Below are 18,428 nucleotides of genomic sequence, written 5' to 3'. Positions count from 1 at the left end.
ATCTGACCAGGAACCATGCAGTTGAGGGTTCAATCCCTGGCCTCACTCAGTGGGTTAGGGATCCAACATTGCTGTGAGCTGTGGTGTAGGTCACAGATGCAGCTCGGATCTGGCATTGCTGTGGCTCTGGCTTAGGCCGGCGGCAACAGCTCCAATTAGATCCCTAGCCTGGGAACCTCCATAGGCCACAGGTGCGGCCCTAAAAAGACAAAAAGACCAAAAAAAAAAAAAAAAAAAAAAGTGCACAGATCTGTGTGACTCTATCAACTGCATGGGATGACAGATCAAGCATATCCTTACCTTTATGGCCTTCTATTCATTAAAAAAAAAACTGTATTAAGTGGACCATTCTTATAATCATTATCCCTATATTTTGGGGCTGGAAAAGTCATCATAAAGGGTGTGATGATCCTTCAGGAAGGCTTAAGAAATATTAATAAAAGTTTCTCTTTTGACTGGGGTTGCATTTCTATCTACTTGTAGGTCCTAAGACATGAGGCCAGGAATCATTTGGCCCCAGATGGAAAGAACTTTGAGGGGTGGTTGCCTGCAGTATCCAGAGTCTACATACCAGGCTCAAGTCAGTTTCCAAACTCAAGAATTGGTTTTCTTGAGTGTAGACCTGGACTACTCCTGATTGCGGATCACTGCAGACCTTCTCAGAGTTGATGGAGCCATTCGAAATTCTGGGACGAGAAGGCCCTAAGTCCATGGACACATTTTAGGGGCATCGGGGCCCCCCAAAACTCAAAAATTTTAAGGCAGATGATCCATGTAACATATATGGATGTTAGAGGGACAATGGGAAGGGGTTCTTTGTTATATGGTTGGGATATTTCATGGAAAATCAAGCACTCCCTAACCTAGGAATTCTTTTCAAAAATGAAAAAAATAGAGATTCCTATGTTGACTCTTATCTGTCTATTCAGATTTGAAATTCACATAGAAACACCTAGAAGTATCTGGACCAAAACTCGAGAACCACAGGTTCAGACTGCAGCGAGGCTTATCAAGACAGTCTGTTAGTTCAGTGCAACATGCATTTACTGAGCATCTACTATGTGCAAGAGACTGACCAGGCTCTACCCCAGTTACAGATGAACACACTGGAACTGCATGTAGCTTTTGCTTTGTCCAGAGTGGGAGATATTTAATCATGGCTTGCTGCATTGAATCAAGAGAAGTTATATGGCAGTACTTCCTCCTGGGTTGGAAGATTATGTAGAGAAACTTAAGGATGAATCACTCAACAGAGCTACCTGCCTCCCCTGAGTGGGGCTGCTGGAATGTGCATTCCAGCTTGACTTGAGAAAGAGGCAGAGCCTTCACGGGTGAGTGGAGGCCAAGCTGCAGCCTCAGTGTGGGCTTCCAGATTGCAGGGAGGCCCAAGGAGGGGTAATTCCTGTGCCTCCTTCAGCTGTGGCTCCCTCTGCCATCAGTGGAGCCAGTGTGTCTGCGCCAGCCTCAGAACTTCAGGAAAAAGGACACATCCAAAACCAAGTGCATTTCCATTTCCTTGAGAAAACCATTTTGCTAGTTATTTCAGTTCACTTAAACTATTTCAGTATCATATCAACCAAGGGCGCCAGTGACACGGGGCTACAGTCAGGGCCAAAGATATAAACCCACAAGCCACTGGGGACAGATTTGAAAATAAATTTTTACAGCTTTGAAAATATTTCACTATTATTTCCACTTGTGAGTCCAAATCATACTGTTTTCATAACTTATCAAAAACACTTAATGATAGCTAATGTTTGTGGAATGCTTTCTGTGTTCCAGGCACTATGCTAAGCATGGTACTTCACCTGCATTATCTTATTCAATTTCAACTGACAAAAGCAAATATAAGAAGGGCAAAAAATATGACTGATGTCTCTAATCATACGTCTGTAGAATTAGCCACAAATAGGCTCTGGTGGTGCCAGGTGGCTAGCTGGTCCCAGAGCTAAAGCTGTGGCTTGACCTTGGCTGCAGACAGGGTTATGCTGTGGTTGATGGTTCAGCATGGTTGCTTAGGATCTGATCTGGTTCATGTGAGAAGAAGGAGAAGGCTGCTTGACCGTACAAAGACAAGACTGATTTTTGAATGAGCTTCTAGGAAACGTTCCTCATCTGCTCTTCCTTTACCTTCTGTAACTTCCCACCTTCCCTCACAGCTAAATGGAGCCAAAATGCTTTTATCCTTTAAACACCCAGAGTCCTTGAATTTATCATTATTAGATATTCTGTGATCTTGAGCAAATTAGTGGCTGTGTCTTGGTTTGCTCATCTGGGAAATCGGGATCATAAAGGTACCAGCTTCTTAGGGTTATTTCAAAGGACAAATGAGATGATAGAGGTAAAAAACTGAGCACAGTGCCTGGTGCACCACACTGAGTATGCAATAAAGGGTAGCTTTTACTCTGGAGTTTTCGGTCTCATCAGTTATCCCTGGTAAGAGAGTCTCATGTACAGTAGAGAAGCATGATCTTACTTTGTCTGTTCATGCTATTCACAGACTTGCTTCCTTTTGTGTCATCTACTCTTAGAGCACTGACCATTATTCTCCATATCAATCCCTATATTAACTTGCAAAGTGTCTGGAGAGACCTCGGGTTTTTTTTTTTGTTTTGTTTTGTTTTTTCCTTTTTTTAGGGCTGCACCTTCAGCATATGGAAGTTCCCAGGCTGGGGGTCGAAGAGGAGCTACAGCTGCTGGCAGGATCTTTAACCCAGTGAGCAAGGCCAGGGATTGAACCCACATGCTCATGGATCCTAGATGGGTTTCTTTACCACTGAGCCACGACAGGAACGCCTGAGACCCCACTTTTTAACTGCAAGAACAAGAATCAGCAAAACAGTTACTGAGGGGCATTAGGTAATCTCTGCCCCCAAATATCTTTAAAAACAAACTGGACACAGCCCTAACAAGCAATTTTATGTTTTAAGAAGTGCTTTAAAAGGGGGCAGGAACAGGAACCTGGTAGGGGGCTCCTTGATATTTCTTTTCTGTTGCCTTAACTCTAAAAAAGTCAAGGGCACAATTCAATGTCTAATTCACTTCTGTATTTTCACAGTCCCATAGGTCCCAGTTGGGAATCTTGCCCTCTTTAAAAAATGTTTTCTGTTGAACTACATTTGAGATGTAAGATGCAAAGGAGAGAGGTGAGGAGGCACCCTTTCGGGTGAAGCAGGCCCATTACCATCGGTCTGGTAGTTGAGTGCCACGAGCTGTATCCCATGAAGCCAGAACATGAGGGGGTTGGGGTTCGATGAGTCGATGCGGGTGGCAGCCGGGTAGGTCCTCAGCAGCTGGCAGGCAGTGTGCTGGATCAGCTTCTGAGAATACCTGCGACACAGACGTTTGGCAGCGTTTTCGTTGAGCGAGGAGATATGATAGCATTTGGGAGTTCTGATGATGGCGCTGAGGGACGTGGTTGGGTTGACGGAGGAAGAAGAGTCCTCCCAGGCCTGCCGCATTCCTTCACAGGAACCTAAACCCCCAAAGATTAGCCTCAGATTAGTGTAGAAAACTGAATATTCTAGAAAGATAAATCTGAACATCTCAGTAAGCCATTATAGCACACATCACACATCAGAATGTGTTTCCTGTGAGTTAGTCCACCACTTGGAGACAAAATGACAGCCTTTCTATTTGCTAGATGGGGTGCTAACTATTCATGAATCAGTAAATGGTTTATTGTTCACTAAACAGTAAAGCCAACTAGATATTCTGCAGAGAAAAAAAAAAAAAAGCTATTGAGCTGTTCTTTTTTTTTCTTTTTTTTGGCTGAACTGAGGCACGTGAAAGTTCCTGGGCCAAGAATTGAACCTGTGCCATGGCAATAACCAAAGCCACAGCAACGACAATGCTGGATCCTCAACCCGCTGAGGCATCAGGGAACTCTGACTAATTTTTTTTTTCTTCTTAGGACTGCATCTGTGGCATATGGAAGTTCCCAGGCTGGGCTCAAATTGGAGCTATAGCCACCAGCCTACACCACAGTCACAGCAACACCAGATCAGAGTCACGTCTGTGACCAACACTGCAGCTCAAGGTGACCAATGCTGGATCCTTAACCCACTGAGCAAGGCCAGGGATTGAACCCATGTCCTCTTGGCTACTAGTCAGGTTTGTTACTGCTAAGCCACAAGAGTAACTCCCCAGATACTGGGTTTTAAAATGAGTGTAACAACATCAATTTAAATTAAAAGCCTAATTTGGGAGTTTGCTATTAGCAGATGCAAATTATTATATATAGGGTGGATAAACAACAAGGTCCTCCTGTATAGCCCAGGGAACTCTATTCAATATCCTGAACTCTATTCAATATTCAATATTCAATATGGTGATAAACCATAATGGAAAACAATATGAAAAAGAGTGCATATGTACCTATAACTGAATTGCTTCGCTGTACAGCAGAAATGAACAGTTGATTTAACCTTGTAAATCAACTGTATTTCAATAAAATTGTAAATTTTAACCTTGTAAATCAACTGTATTTCAATAAAATAAATTAAAAAATTAAAACATAAATTAAAAGCCCGAAAGTCCTTTGCCTCCCTACCCCATCTATCCTGTGTATATATTTACACAAATACACAATAATATATGTACAAGGGTAATTCAGTCTAGAAATATTTATAGCAAAAAAAAAAAAAGCAGCAACCAAAAAAATCTATGAAGCAACCCAAAAATTTTACCAGTGAGGAAGAGGTTAAATAAACGATAGCATATCTACACAATGGAATAATATAGGGGTGTTAAGAAGGATAAGGTAGATCTATGTGCAGAAAGCTATGTGAAAAGTTATAGCAAGTATAAAAACTACAAAAGTAATGTTTGGTTATATCCCATTTGGGTTTTCTTAAAAAGGATCTTATTTTTCTTCAACTAAACACAATAAACTTAACAGCAGTTACCTCTGGGGAGTAGAACTGGGACGATGTGAGTGGAAAGAAACTTAAATAATACTCTGTATTGTTTTGAGTTTTTTAGCAATGAGAATTTATTACTTTGACAATAAAAAGTAATTAGAAATAAAATGGATATATCTTCTGGAGTTAAAATAGTGAAGAGCGAAGTTCCAGGAACCACGAGAAGGTTCCAAGGTGGCTCCAATTTTTACTTTTGAGGCAAACACTATTAGAACATCTTCAGTGAAATGCTATTTTTTTGGAAGTTAGGAGGGTAATTTCCTAATTTAAAAATATTTATACCACATTTAGATACCATGATACATTCATGAAAATAAAAAAGATTAAAAAAGTTCCAGGGAAGTGCTTAGACAGTGAAATACCAGAATTCTCCAGCATGCAGAATCAAGCAAAGCTATGGTCAGAAGGTGACTTTACTTTTTCCAGATGTTTTGTTAAATGATGCTGTCTCCCCGGGGCTCATTCTGCCCGGATTGTTGCCAAAAATGGACTTCCTGCTTTTCCTTTCTTTTCCTCTGCTAGAGCCAGATGCATTTAGAGTTGACAGGCCTGTTCCCATAAAATGAAAATAAATAAGCCAAAAACTGCAAGCAAGGGAACTCAACATTTTCCATCCCTGTTAATGTTTATTTTCAAGTCCTACTATTCCCACAAACTCCCTTGAAGATCTACTAATACTTTTCGCACCGTTAATAATAGCATTGTAGGGGATGACAACAAAGTTTTTATCTTTGTAGGCAAATGTGACCAGACCTGCGTGATGATTATAGAATGACCACAAAATCACACTCTCACCCACCTGATTGTACACCAGGAAGATTTTGAAAAAGTACATGAAAAGAATGTGCTCCAGAACCTTATCACACAATTTGGAGAGATGAAAGAATAGCCAAGAGCCTGAGCTGTAGTATCCTTATTATCTAGGATCAATTCCTGCTTGTGTGAGCTTTGATTTAACATCTACTTTCTTCATCCTCAGTTTCTTTATCTACAAAATGGGTGCAATGATAGGAACTTGCTCACAGGGTTAATCCCAGGATTAAATGGGAACCATATTATGATGATAATTATGTTTCCAGGCTTTTCTTTCTCACTCTTGGTCCAACCACTCCCTGGCACAGTGCCCTGTACACAGCAGGAATTTCACAGATAATTGCTGAATGAGGAAATGAACGCACACCATACAGATGGGGCTCCAGTGCAGGAAGTGTGACTTAGAGGCACCAGTGAAGTCAGAGTTGCCTCCAAATCGTTCCCACAGTCTACAACTGTATCATTAGAAAGTAATTCCTTTAGCTGAAGCATCATTCAGGAGGTCCACTCTGAGAGGAAAATAAACCTTCCAAGAATATCATCAGAAAAGTCAGGATAGGAGTTCCCGTCGTGGCGCAGTGGTTAACGAATCCGACTAGGAACCATGAGGTTGCGGGTTCGATCCCTGCCCTTGCTCAGTGGGTTAACGATCGGGCGTTGCCGTGAGCTGTGGTGTAGGTTGCAGACACGGCTCGGATCCCACGTTGCTGTGGCTCTGGCGTAGGCCGGTGGCTACAGCTCCGATTCAACCCCTAGCCTGGGAACCTCCATATGCCGCGGGAGCGGCCCAAGAAATAGCAACAACAACAACAACAAAAAAGACAAAAAGACAAAAAAAAAAAAGAAAAGTCAGGATAAAGCAGTGTTTAATAAGAGTGTAGACTTAAGTTTAAACCCTGTTCCCTGTGGTGTAACCTCATATAAGTTACTTAATCTCTCTCACCAACTCTTCCTTATCTCCAAAAGTGTTGTGGTTAGGATTAAATGAGAAAATGTATATCTACCCCCTTAATAGAATGTTGTGTTCAGAGAAAACGCTCAGTTTGCAGCAGTTGTGGGGCTTCTATATTTTTCTCTGAAGAATGTGTAATTGCAAAGATGCACAAAATTGGACTGGCAAGTTCTCATGCTTTAGCTTATGTGCATTTTGCCCCCTACAGAGTGACTTAATAGTGGATTTTCTCCCAAGTTAAACCAGTGAGGGGCTGGAGTGAGGGGCTGTGTTTACTTGAGGGTTTTTGCACGCACCTTGGCACAGGTTGCCATCCCTCAGGGGTAGGAGGGCCCTCCTGTGAGGAGCCTGGGTGTTCTCTAGGGTGGGGGGGAAAGTAAGCAAGTAAACAAGGGCTGGCAATCAAGAAATGGGAAGGAATCTGGAGAAGCTCAGAGCAATAAGTGAAGGAACAACAGAGAGCTTTCATCTGTCATGTTGGCCCGTTTATCAATGACAACAATCATTCCAAAGAGCCAACTGTTTTTTAGACAGTGTGCTAATCACATGGTATACTTCATTGCTAATTTTTACAACAACTCTGCAAGGTAGGACTATTATGCCTCTTTCACCGATAAGGAGCCTGAAGAGTAGAGAAGTTATAGACCTGGCCTGGTCAGGGTCATTGAGGAGTCAAGCCCTGCCACTGAAGCAGGCCTGTGATCTTGGAGAAGTGACTTGACTTCTGGGGAAGGTTATACCCATGATCTTCATGGTGCCTCACTGCTCTGGAGATTTATTTTTGCAGTGTGGCTCCTTGGAAAGGACTTGGGATGGTGAAAGGTGAAATGCGTTGAAATTGATAATGTGTTAAAACGAAAATCAATAGTGTAGCAAAATGAACACTTTATGGTATTCTCCTCCTTAGCATCAAAACAAATCATAATGACAATAAATATTTAGAAGGTGTTAGGACAATGATTCTGGTAACACGATTTAGTCATTTTGAGAAAAGGAAATAAATTTGGGAAAAGAAAAATGTAAAAAACTTCAATTACTAAAAAAAAATTAAAATATAATATATCTATAAAGAATGTGTGTTATATAAACATTTTTAAAAAAGAGTATACTTGGGAGTTCCTGTTGTGGCTCAGCAGAAACAAATCTGACTAGTGTCCATGAAGATGCAGGTTCAATCCCTGGCCTCACTCAGTGGGTTAAGGATCTGGCATTGCTGTGAGCTATGGTGTAGGTCGCAGACGCAGCTCAGATCCTGCGTTGCTGTGGCTGTGGTGTAGGCTGGCTCTGATTTGACCCCTACCCTGGGAACCTCCACATGCTGTGGGTGAGGCCCTAAAAAGACAAAAAAAGACAAAAAAAAAAAAAAAAGCATAGTTGGAACTTTAAAAATAAGTCAAACAACCACACGCTTTGCCTATGCTTCAAGTCTGAAGCTGGACCAAATGACCTTTTGACCCTTCCATAGTCCTCTATCTGTACAGACACTATTTCTCAGGATGACTTCAAATATCTCTGGAAATTTATATTCTTTGTTTACTCAGTATTTGAGAAGAAAAGACAAACCTAGAGGAATAGTTTGTGTGCAATGGCAGCTGAATTTACAAAGAAAGAGATGCAGTGAGTGTGATTTGTGAGTGGAAGTGGTGTTCACATTTGTTTCTGTGATAAAGGACATGCAAGTCACGAGGCTCTTTGACAGGGAGATGATTTTATCCCATGATAAGAACAATTTCAAAGCTGCAGGTATGGTCATATTGTACTTATGAGACAAAGTCAGGATCTGTGAAGCTAAACCTACATGCTAGGTTCTTGCATTTCTTTGAAATCTTTGTACTGTACTTATTCATTCACATCCTCTTCAACAGAATTTGCTAGCAGATAAGCAGTAGCAGCTATCAGAAGTTTAAAACCAGTTTATGGAAGAAAACTTAAAATTGAGGAATTTGATTTTTTTCCCCTCTGGTGTGGGTAAAAGGCTGCCATGACCTAATTTTTTAATAGCCCAATATCTGTGTCCTCTTTGCAGGGCAGAGTGAGAAGATAAGCCTCTGCAAGTCAGGATCTACGTTCAGAACATCATGAAAAAAATCAGGGGTGGTATTTTAACTTCCCTCTCCAGGCCAAATTCATATATGCTGCTCATTAACATTTAGATGGATGCCCCCAATTCCATCTCCTTTCTGTCCTCAGAAATCTTGTGTAAGTAAGGGAATCTTTCTTCTTAATAAGGAGAGATTAATTTTTCTGACTTCTGTTTGCCCTCCACCTCCTGCTGCCTCATTAGGATGAGCTCACTGACAGCACACCCTAACAAGAGAGGCAGTGTAGTGCTATGGTTAACAGCAGGACTTTGGAGACAGACAAGCTTCAGAATCATAGTTCTACCATTTACTAACTGGAATGCACATTTTTCTTTTTTCTTTTTAGGACTTTACCTGCAGCATGTGGATGTTCCCGGGCTAGGGGTTGAATCAGAGCTACAGCTGCTGGCCTATACCACAGTCATGGCAATGCTGGATCCAAGCCGTATCTGAGACCTACGCCATAGCTTGGGACAACATTGGATCCTTAACCCACAGAGTGAGGCCAGATATTGTACCTGTATCCTCATGGACACTATGTTGGGTTCTTAACCCGCTGAGCCACAATGGGAACTCCTGAAATGAAAATTTTTTGAAGGGGAAGTGATTTATAGCATAAGTTCACTTGTACTTCTAGAAATGGCCAACTGGGGAAAGCCTTCCACTCAAACCTTGTCCTTGATCTTGGCAGTTTGGGTGGAGACTCACAACCCAGCTCAGGGATGGGCCATGTCAGATCACTGCACATGCCAGACTGTCAGATCAGTGCACACAAGTGATTAGTTTGAGCACAGGCAATGGACCCAGTGAAAAACAAGAAACTGCTGCTGAAATTTCTGCAAGAGATGCATACTGAGGCTGAATCTAGAAATATTCTGTGCTAGCCTTGTAACCACAAAGGGAAAAGGGCCAATACAGTGGAGGCAGAGTGAAAAATGGGGAGAGAGAAAATCCTGGATCAAGCTGTACCTGAAACTTGTGATGCACATTTCCCTTCATTTTTTGACGCAGTCAATAAATTTCCTTTTTGCTTAGTCAATTTCTGCCACTTTCACATAAGAGTCTTAACTGATATGCTCTGAAACCTTGGCCCAATTATTATATCTCTCACAGACTGTTTATTTTAAAATAAGGATCCATCCATTTACTTCAGAGAATCATTATCAAGTCAACTAAGATGATGTATATAAAATACTGAGCACAAATATTGGTACTGAAGTGCTTAATAAATTTTAGTCATTAGGTGTTATGAATATTATCACTAAATATTATGAAAAGACATAAGCTGAAGAATGAACATTTATGGTATTTTCCTCATGAGCTTTGTTAAAGCAAATAGTAATAATAATAATAATAATATTTAGAAGGTACTGTAACAATGACTTCAGCAACACAATTTAGTTATTTTGAGAGCATTCACAATGCCCAATTAAATAAATGATATATTTTTACCTTTGCCTATCTTTGAATGTTATAAATGATACTGCCTATTCTTACCTGGAAATTTTACTGCTTGGCAATAGATGACAAGGTCAGAAAGCTCTGGTGCGATCTGTCTGCTTTCTTTTTTATTCTGAGGAAGATAAAATTCTTCTCCCAGTTCCATGTCATAAACCTATCATGGGAAAAATGGTACCAGTTGACAAAGGCATATGCCACTCAGTCATCCCTGAATCCGTAAAGCTCTTTATCTGTTCCTCTCTCCTGTTATCAGTATGTTTCACCTTGTTCTTTATCCACAGAAATGTCCTAACACCCTCCAGAGAGAAAAGCTTTCTGAGAGCCAGGACTGAGTCTAACTCATCCGTCATCTTCCTTCAGGGCATAGTCTTAAATGTGGTACACTCAATGCATATTTGTTGACTAAATAGATAGTAGAGTATCTTTTGTGGCTCAAACTTTTGGTATATTTTATTTTGTTCTCCAACAATGCACAGCAACTATGTCTACAGATCTGCTGAGTCTACACACTTTGAGGTGCTTGAGGGTAAGGTCTGGGTATCTCATTTATCTTTCTATTCGTTGTGTCTTTTCTCTGTCAACACTTCCCTGTCAGCCCCATTTATCGTGTCATCCCAAACACCTTAAAAATTTGTAGCCACTCCTTGAGGGTACCAAAGAGGCTATCCTACTGGTCTGAATGCCCTGTTCTTGTCTTCTTAATATCATCTTCCCCGAGGCTCTGATGACACTGTGATTGGGGCTCTACTTTGTACTTAATTTCAAGCACTGTTTACATGCTCATCCAAATCACTAAATCACCTCCTGTGCCATCTCAGTGCCTGCTATTCACTAAGATTTCAGCAGGTATTGGTTGGACGAATCAAGGACTAACCTTCTACAAATGGCAGATGGGGGTCCCATATCATCACCATGTGGGTTTTGGCATCTAAGGGAAAGTGAGGGGAAAGGTGAAGGGAAGGGATAGGGAGGGAGTGAAAGCCCATCTGAAACTGACAAGAGTACCACAGTCTGAGTGTAACTTAACAGAAACCATTCACGTACCTTTCCTTTGTTGCAAGCAGAATTATCTGCTTTCTTTATCCTCTTGGGGATTTCTTCATTATACTCAAACTGAAGCTTGTCATTACATGATTTATTTTCAGGTCTGTCTTCTAGAATGTTGTCTGAAAATGAGTTGACAGGCTTCAGCGAATGAGAACAGAATGTCTCACTTAAGGGCTATGTCTACATCCCTGCAAGGATATCCAGGTACTTACACTTGTCTGTAAGACTGAGGCTCTGGCTACGTGTTACCAAAATTATGAGTTTGAAGTATAATTTTTAAAATTTGATAAGTAATGTGTTTACTTTTGATTGAATAGACTAATTTACTAGTAGTGCTGATACTGTATAGACACAATCTAAATGAGAAGGTACATTTGCATAGAGATGACTGGAACTGTGCAAACATTATCAAAGATAGCCTGTCAAGAAGTTCTCAGCACACAAGTTTAGGAAGAAGTTAGTGGCTGAAGCACTTCTAGATGGTGCCTACATGATTTAAACACTCTCATTTTATTTTATTTTTTGATTTTTAGGGCCACGACCGTGGCATAGCAAAGTTCCCAGACTAGGGGTCGAATCAGAGCTATAGCTGCCAGCCTACACCACAGCCACAGCAATGCCAGATCCTTAACCCACTGAGCGAGGCCAGGGATAGAACCCGCAACCTCACAGTTACTAGTTGGATTCGTTTCCGCTGAGTCATAATGGGAACTCCCATTCTCATTTTGTTTTATTTATTTTTTATTTTATTTTTTCCCCACTCTCATTTTATTTATTTATTTATTTATTTATTTATTTGTCTTTTTGCCATTTCTTGGGCCGCTCCCACGGCATATGGAGGTTCCCAGGCTAGGGGTCTAATCAGAGCTGTAGCCACCGGCCTACGCCAGAGCCACAGCAACGCGGGATCTGAGCCGCGTCTGCAACCTACACCACAGCTCACGGCAACGCCGGATCGTTAACCCACTGAGCAAGGGCAGGGATCGAACCCGCAACCTCATGGTTCCTAGTCGGATTCGTTAACCACTGCACCACGACGGGAACTCCCCCCACTCTCATTTTAGAATGAAGCTATTAGCTCCTCTTACCTCTAGAAATGCCAAAACTAGAAGAAAAAAAAATACTGCAGTGCAGTTTTCACAATTACACTTACTTGGAAAGGAAAGTTTTCATTATTGTCTATTAACTTATTAAGTGGAACTCTCAAGGACAGGAATTAAAATATATCTGAAAATTTCCAAAGTATGACATATAATCTTATACTTCTTTGGTATTTCTATTCACAATGATTTTAAAGGTGTTAGAGTTACATTGTGATTATGTTCTTTTAAAATGAAAAACGAGAAAGCTCATTTCTCACCCATTATTTACTATCTTATCAGACCACAAATGCTTAGATCAAAATATCCTTATACCAAATCAGGGCCACGCAGACCACCGAGAGGTAAATGAGATCAATGTTTTTATTCTTACAAGTGCCACAACTTCATGCTAATCAGGGCTAAGAAACTGGAAACAGAATGCCAACATTCATGCAGTTAATATGCCCGGTTCAAATGGCTTTACCTTCCTGACTGTTAGGAGCAGGAGAAGCAGTAAGGACATCAGCTACAGAAAAACAGAATCAGAAAGGGAATAAAAGTAAGAAAAATTAAGACAAAAAGCCAGATAATAAAAACTAAGGAATGAAGCAAAGCCTAAACAACAACTGCTTAGATTACAAGATAATGAAACAAGAAATCCATTGATTTTACATTTTGACTATTAAGGGATGCAAGGGCTAGCAATAAAAGAAGTACAAACACTCTTAACATTAATCATGCCGCCACATTCACAGTACATATTTTCAGTTACTGATTGTGCTAATACTCCCCCAAATTACTTTATGTCAAAGGAATAGAAATGGATTAATTTGTTAGAATCATGCAATCATTGTCATGGAATGTCTAGATGAAATTGCAAATCTAAACCCGTACTTTAGTGCATGTTCAAAGCTAGTCAAGATAAACAGCAAGGTTGGAAAAAATTAATCAATATTTATTTAATAAAATTTAATTAAATAAATATTCATTAAGAACTTACTGGCCAAAAGGCTGAAGCAGTTCCCGAAGTGTATAAGCCTCATTTGCAACTTTCTTTATATTTTCTGGAAGTAAATTTGTGGCTAGGAATTATCACATTTTTATAGCCAAAAGAGGTTTTAGATGAACTTGCTTATTTTATATATGTGAAAACTGAGGACCAGAGTTGTCACAGAGATGAACTGGGCCATCCAGACTTTAAAGATGGGTTCTTAGCCTAAGATGCCTGTGAAAGGCTCAGAGGGCCTGTGAAAACTCCTGCAATTTTAGGTAGAAATTTGAGAGCATGTTTATTTTATAGGGGACTGGTCACAGCTTCCATATCATCCTCAAAGGGATCCATCATTATAACAATGTGAGAAAACTTAAGAAGCCAGGAATGGTCCTAACATAGCAAGCAGGATTTTTATTTTATTTAATTAATTAATTAATTTTTTTTTAGGGCCACACCATGGCAAATCGAAGTTCCCAGACTAGGGGTCGAATTGGAGCTTTATCTGCCAGCCTACGCCACAGCCACAACAATGCCAGATCTAAGTCACATCTGTGACCTACAGCACGCTCACGGCAATGCCGGATCCTTAACCCATTGAGCAAGGCCAGGGATTGAACCTGCAACCTCATGGATATTGAGCCACTGAGGGAACTCCCAGCAAGCAGGTTTTTATTTTCTTCTCCTCTCAGCCCGAGGAAGTTAAGATGGGTGAGGGAGGCAGGGATGAGGTAGACACCACAAGTCATGACCAAAAGGACAAGACTGACGGGGCATTTAACAGTAGCATAAGGAAGCCTGAGTAGGATGAGCTTAAACAAGTCATGGCATAACTACATGAGCAGTTGGGAATCAGCCAGTCAGAGGAATCTTTCCATAAAGTGGCAAATTATCATGCAATGGTACTGGATTTAACTGTCTTAGAGCATAGATGTTAGTGCTGGAAGAAGAGAGAACAATTGCCAACAAGTAATGGAAACTTGCCATTATACATCTGAGGGACCCAAAGTCTAGAGCAGTGAAAAGACACTGACCCAAGGTCTCATGGTCTATTGGAACAGAACCTGCTGGGTGCTTTCCAAGTTTCCTCCACTTCAGGACACAGGGGTTTTAAAAAAGCATCCAACTATCAGAGAAATTTTACCCTCCTAACTAAAAATAAATCATAAATCTCTTTCCCCTACCTGTTCATTTTATTATCTACATATCAAAACTTCCTATAATAATACTAGCAATACTACTAATAATTTAAAAAAGGCTTCTCCTTTCCTGTTTTCAAAAGCACAGACAAAATACAGAAGTAATTTACGGGAGAGAGCGATTTTATCTTTCAGAGCACAAACTTTTCTTATACAGGCAAATGACATTTGGATTTGGTTGATTCCTTAAATGTGGTTTTCACTTCTTATCGAATACACATGTTCTTCTATGAAACAATATCACCGTGACTGTGGTAGAGATCCACAGGGTAGAATAAGTTGAACACAAAAACATTCATGTTCCCACAACTTTTGAGGAATAGGATACAAGAAGTTATCTTAACTCCTTTCCATCTTCTCCCTCTTTCCACCTCCCCATTGGAAAATATGCCCCTTGTGTTATTTGATGGGATTTCAGGTCAGGCTTTTAGTTGATGGTATGAAGCAATCAACTAGTACTAAGGACAAATATTAAATGGACAGAGACGAGTACTGTATTTGGCGGCAGGAAGAGACTGGACTGTAACTACTGGCCATGTCAGAAGCTTCCAGAACCACACACAGCTAGGAGACAATTGTGCTGTGTGAGAAGACAAGTGGTAAAATGGTCCCTTATCTAGGCATATCTGCATATGAACAAAACAATGTCCCACAGAGCAGTAATACATTGGACATTATAACATTTAAATAAATAAGAACTTTGGCATTTTTTCCTTACTATATTTTTGTCTTTCAGAAGTTGCCAAAAGTAAACAGTTTACCATCATCAGTGGTACCTGAAAAAACATTTTGCAATCTCTAGGAAAGGATACTAATTTAGTGCAAATGAAACACACCTGAAACCTATTTCTCTCATCATTCACCTGTAATATGGAGGTAACATCATTGATGTGACTTTTTTGTATTACACCATTAGCCACCATTTGGGATGTTTTATCTTTTTGGTGGGGCGGAAATGTCTGGTTGGCTTAGTAATGTGAAAACCAGGGGAAGTGGGGTGGGCAGGAGGGAAATGATGTTTCTTCCTTTTCCATGCTCTTAAAAAGCTGGAGTGCAAGCCGTGAAAGGAAGGAGCAGAGACCATGGGAATGTGATGCTGCCCCCTGCAGGTGGTGCAGGAGAGAGAAAAGATTTAGCCACAGTTTACAATTCCCATCAAGAGCATCAGCCACTCCAGATACTGAAAGGCTGAGAATATAATCTCTTTGCTGTGATTCTAACTTCCTTCTCTAGAAACCAATTTAGGAACAACCTTTGTGCTGCTTCCCAAACCCTCCTCTTTTTTCCTTGAGTGGTTGCTGTAGTGGCTGACAGAATCCCTTTCCTTGCTTGGTCCTCTTTGCTAAGAGGCAGGATTCCAGAAACTCTTGGATAATATTACACCAATCTGTATTGTTAGTCTATGGAGTGCCAGACTTATTTCTGGAAAAAAAAAGACACACACAAAAAAGAAAAACCAACATAAAATTATTCAGGCACTTCCCTGTGCACAGCATACGGTTGGTTCTCTTACCGTCAGAGAGGGATTCATAGTCATAATCATATTCATCCTCTTCATCTTCCTCTTCTTCGTTATTAGCAGGTGGGGGGTTGGCACTGCCACCATTATAAGCCTGAGCTTGCATGGATGCTAGCTGATGAGCCTGTAAAATACCAATAATTAAAGATTGCAGACGCCTAGCTGCTAATCTTTCACTTATGGTTTTTGAAATGATCACCTAATGCTTACCACAGTCAAAAAATGGCTTAACCTATTTTGATTCGTTCGGCAAAAAACCTAAAACTCTAGGTTGACCTAACTACAATATCAATACTTAGGCAAATGTTAATATCCTTACAGGAGGAATCCAGGATCTTTTAGGAAGCAATCATAAGGGATCTGTGTGTGGTATCCAGCCATTCAGGCAAACTCTCCAGGAGAAACCTGAGTGCTTCAGAGAACCAGCAGCAATCTCAAATGATGAAGTAAATCAGCCTATCCATTTTGGAAAGGTAAAGCTCTGCTAAGAAATTGCGTTTTTCTTCTTCTTAAAATGCTATCTAAAGGCCTTTCACCTTGAGAAAAATGTCAGAATCCCTTGGATGAGACCAAAATAATGTCTGATTTAAATAAGGTTTCTTCAACAGATTTTATCTGAACCATCAATCAGATTAATAAGACAGGCCTAGAAAATTCTGCATATTTGATGTGTACTATCAGGGAGATCATTTGCCTTTATATTTGACTTAGAATTACTGTACAAGAATAAATATAAATCTGGGAACCTAGCATAAGGAAATAGTCCAAAATACAGAAAAAGTTACTTGCATGGATTAAAAACAGGAAACAACCCAAAAGTCCAATAATAGAGGAACGAAGTCAGTAAATTATGGTGTATCTGCTTGAGAGAATGAGACTTGAAAAAATAATTGTGGTATCTATTGAACAAAGAATACAGAATTTTGTGTGTAATAGAGATAAAAATAATACTTATACATGTAGGTATATATATACACACACACACACACACACATGTATCTATGTGAATATATATAATTTCATATCCTTTGTTCAAGAACTATATAGCTCTCTGTCAATATATAATGATTATGATGATATAAAATGACATGCATAAAAGGCTAGATGTTAAATGTTAATATAGCAGGGATTCTTGACCCTCAGGCAGTCTGGTGAGGCAAGATCCCTTCTCAGAATGATATTTTTAAATGCATAAAATAAAATATATGATTATAAAGGAAAAAAAGAGAATGTTGAATATAGTCATTAAATGTAAAAAACAAAACTGTGCTACAAGGAATATATTTCTTTATTGACGCAGTAAAAGATACATAACACTAGGTCAAGTAATGTTTTTGAAATGGTGATAAGCGTAAATAATTCTTGGAGATATTAGCAACAACTGTGATATTAACTGGTGATAAAGCTATTGCCAATGTTACGGTGTTTAGCTGAATTTCAGCTAGAGGTTAGTGAAAATGAAGATGTTACTTTTTTTTTTTCATCTAATACCACCTGTATTATACCTGTAGATGTCACTAAGGTTAAGAATTCATGTGATACAGAGTTGCAGTCATGGCTCAATGGTTAATGAACCCGATTGGTAACCATGAGGAAGCAGGTTTGAACCCTGGCCTTGCTCAGTGGGTTAAGGATCCAGTGTTGCCGTGAACTGTGGTGTAGGTTGCAGACGCAGCTCAGATCTTACATTGCTGTGGCTGTGGTATAGGCTGGCAGCTACAGCTCCAATTTGACCCTCTGGAAACCTCCATATGCCGTGGGTGTGGCCCTAAAAAGACAAAAGACTAAAAGAAAAAAAAAAAAAACCAAATAAAATAAAGAATTCTGTGATACAGGTTGTGTTTGGCCTTATATTTATAATAAAAATATATACATAAAAGCTAGTATATATGAAGGAGATAATAAATAAGATCCTACTGTACAGCACAGAGAACTATATTCAATGTCGTATCATAAGCCATAGTGGAAAAGAATATTAAAAAAAGAGTGTATATATAACTGAATCACTTTGCTGTACAGTAGAAATTAACGGGAGTTCCCGTCGTGGCGCAGTGGTTAACGAATCCGACTGGGAACCATGAGGTTGCGGGTTCGGTCCCTGCCCTTGCTCAGTGGGTTAACGATCTGGCGTTGCCGTGAGCTGTGGTGTAGGTTGCAGACGCTGCTCGGATCCCGCGTTGCTGTGGCTCTGGCGTAGGCCGGTGGCTACAGCTCCGATTCAACCCCTAGCCTGGGAACCTCCATATGCCGTGGGAGCGGCCCAAGAAATAGCAACAACAACAACAACAACAACAACAACAACAACAACAACAACAACAAAAAGACAAAAGACAAAAAAAAAAGAAATTAACACAACACTGT

The 18,428-nt window shown here is 40.1% G+C and overlaps 1 protein-coding gene across 6 annotated transcripts in view; it reads right to left on the bottom strand.

Annotated features, from left to right (window-relative positions):
• PLCE1 (phospholipase C epsilon 1) overlaps positions 1-18,428 on the bottom strand; it is a 342,109-nt gene that overhangs the window by 25,726 nt on the left and 297,955 nt on the right. For 4 of the 6 annotated variants that reach the window (XM_021074005.1, XM_021074008.1, XM_021074006.1 and 1 more), the window contains 6 exons: positions 16,062-16,191; positions 12,843-12,884; positions 11,274-11,395; positions 10,266-10,383; positions 5,340-5,471; positions 3,185-3,475 (listed from right to left, as the gene is read on the bottom strand). In XM_021074005.1, coding sequence (XP_020929664.1) covers positions 3,185-3,475; positions 5,340-5,471; positions 10,266-10,383; positions 11,274-11,395; positions 12,843-12,884; positions 16,062-16,191 — 835 coding nt within the window. The remainder of the gene's footprint in view (positions 1-3,184; positions 3,476-5,339; positions 5,472-10,265; positions 10,384-11,273; positions 11,396-12,842; positions 12,885-16,061; positions 16,192-18,428) is intronic. The other 2 variants (XM_021074007.1, XM_021074009.1) reach the window with 1 other exon arrangement.

The sequence above is a fragment of the Sus scrofa genome, chromosome 14 (assembly GCF_000003025.6).
Source record: "Sus scrofa isolate TJ Tabasco breed Duroc chromosome 14, Sscrofa11.1, whole genome shotgun sequence".
In the NCBI taxonomy this organism is placed as follows: domain Eukaryota; kingdom Metazoa; phylum Chordata; class Mammalia; order Artiodactyla; family Suidae; genus Sus; species Sus scrofa.
This window is presented reverse-complemented; position numbering and strand designations above follow the sequence as displayed.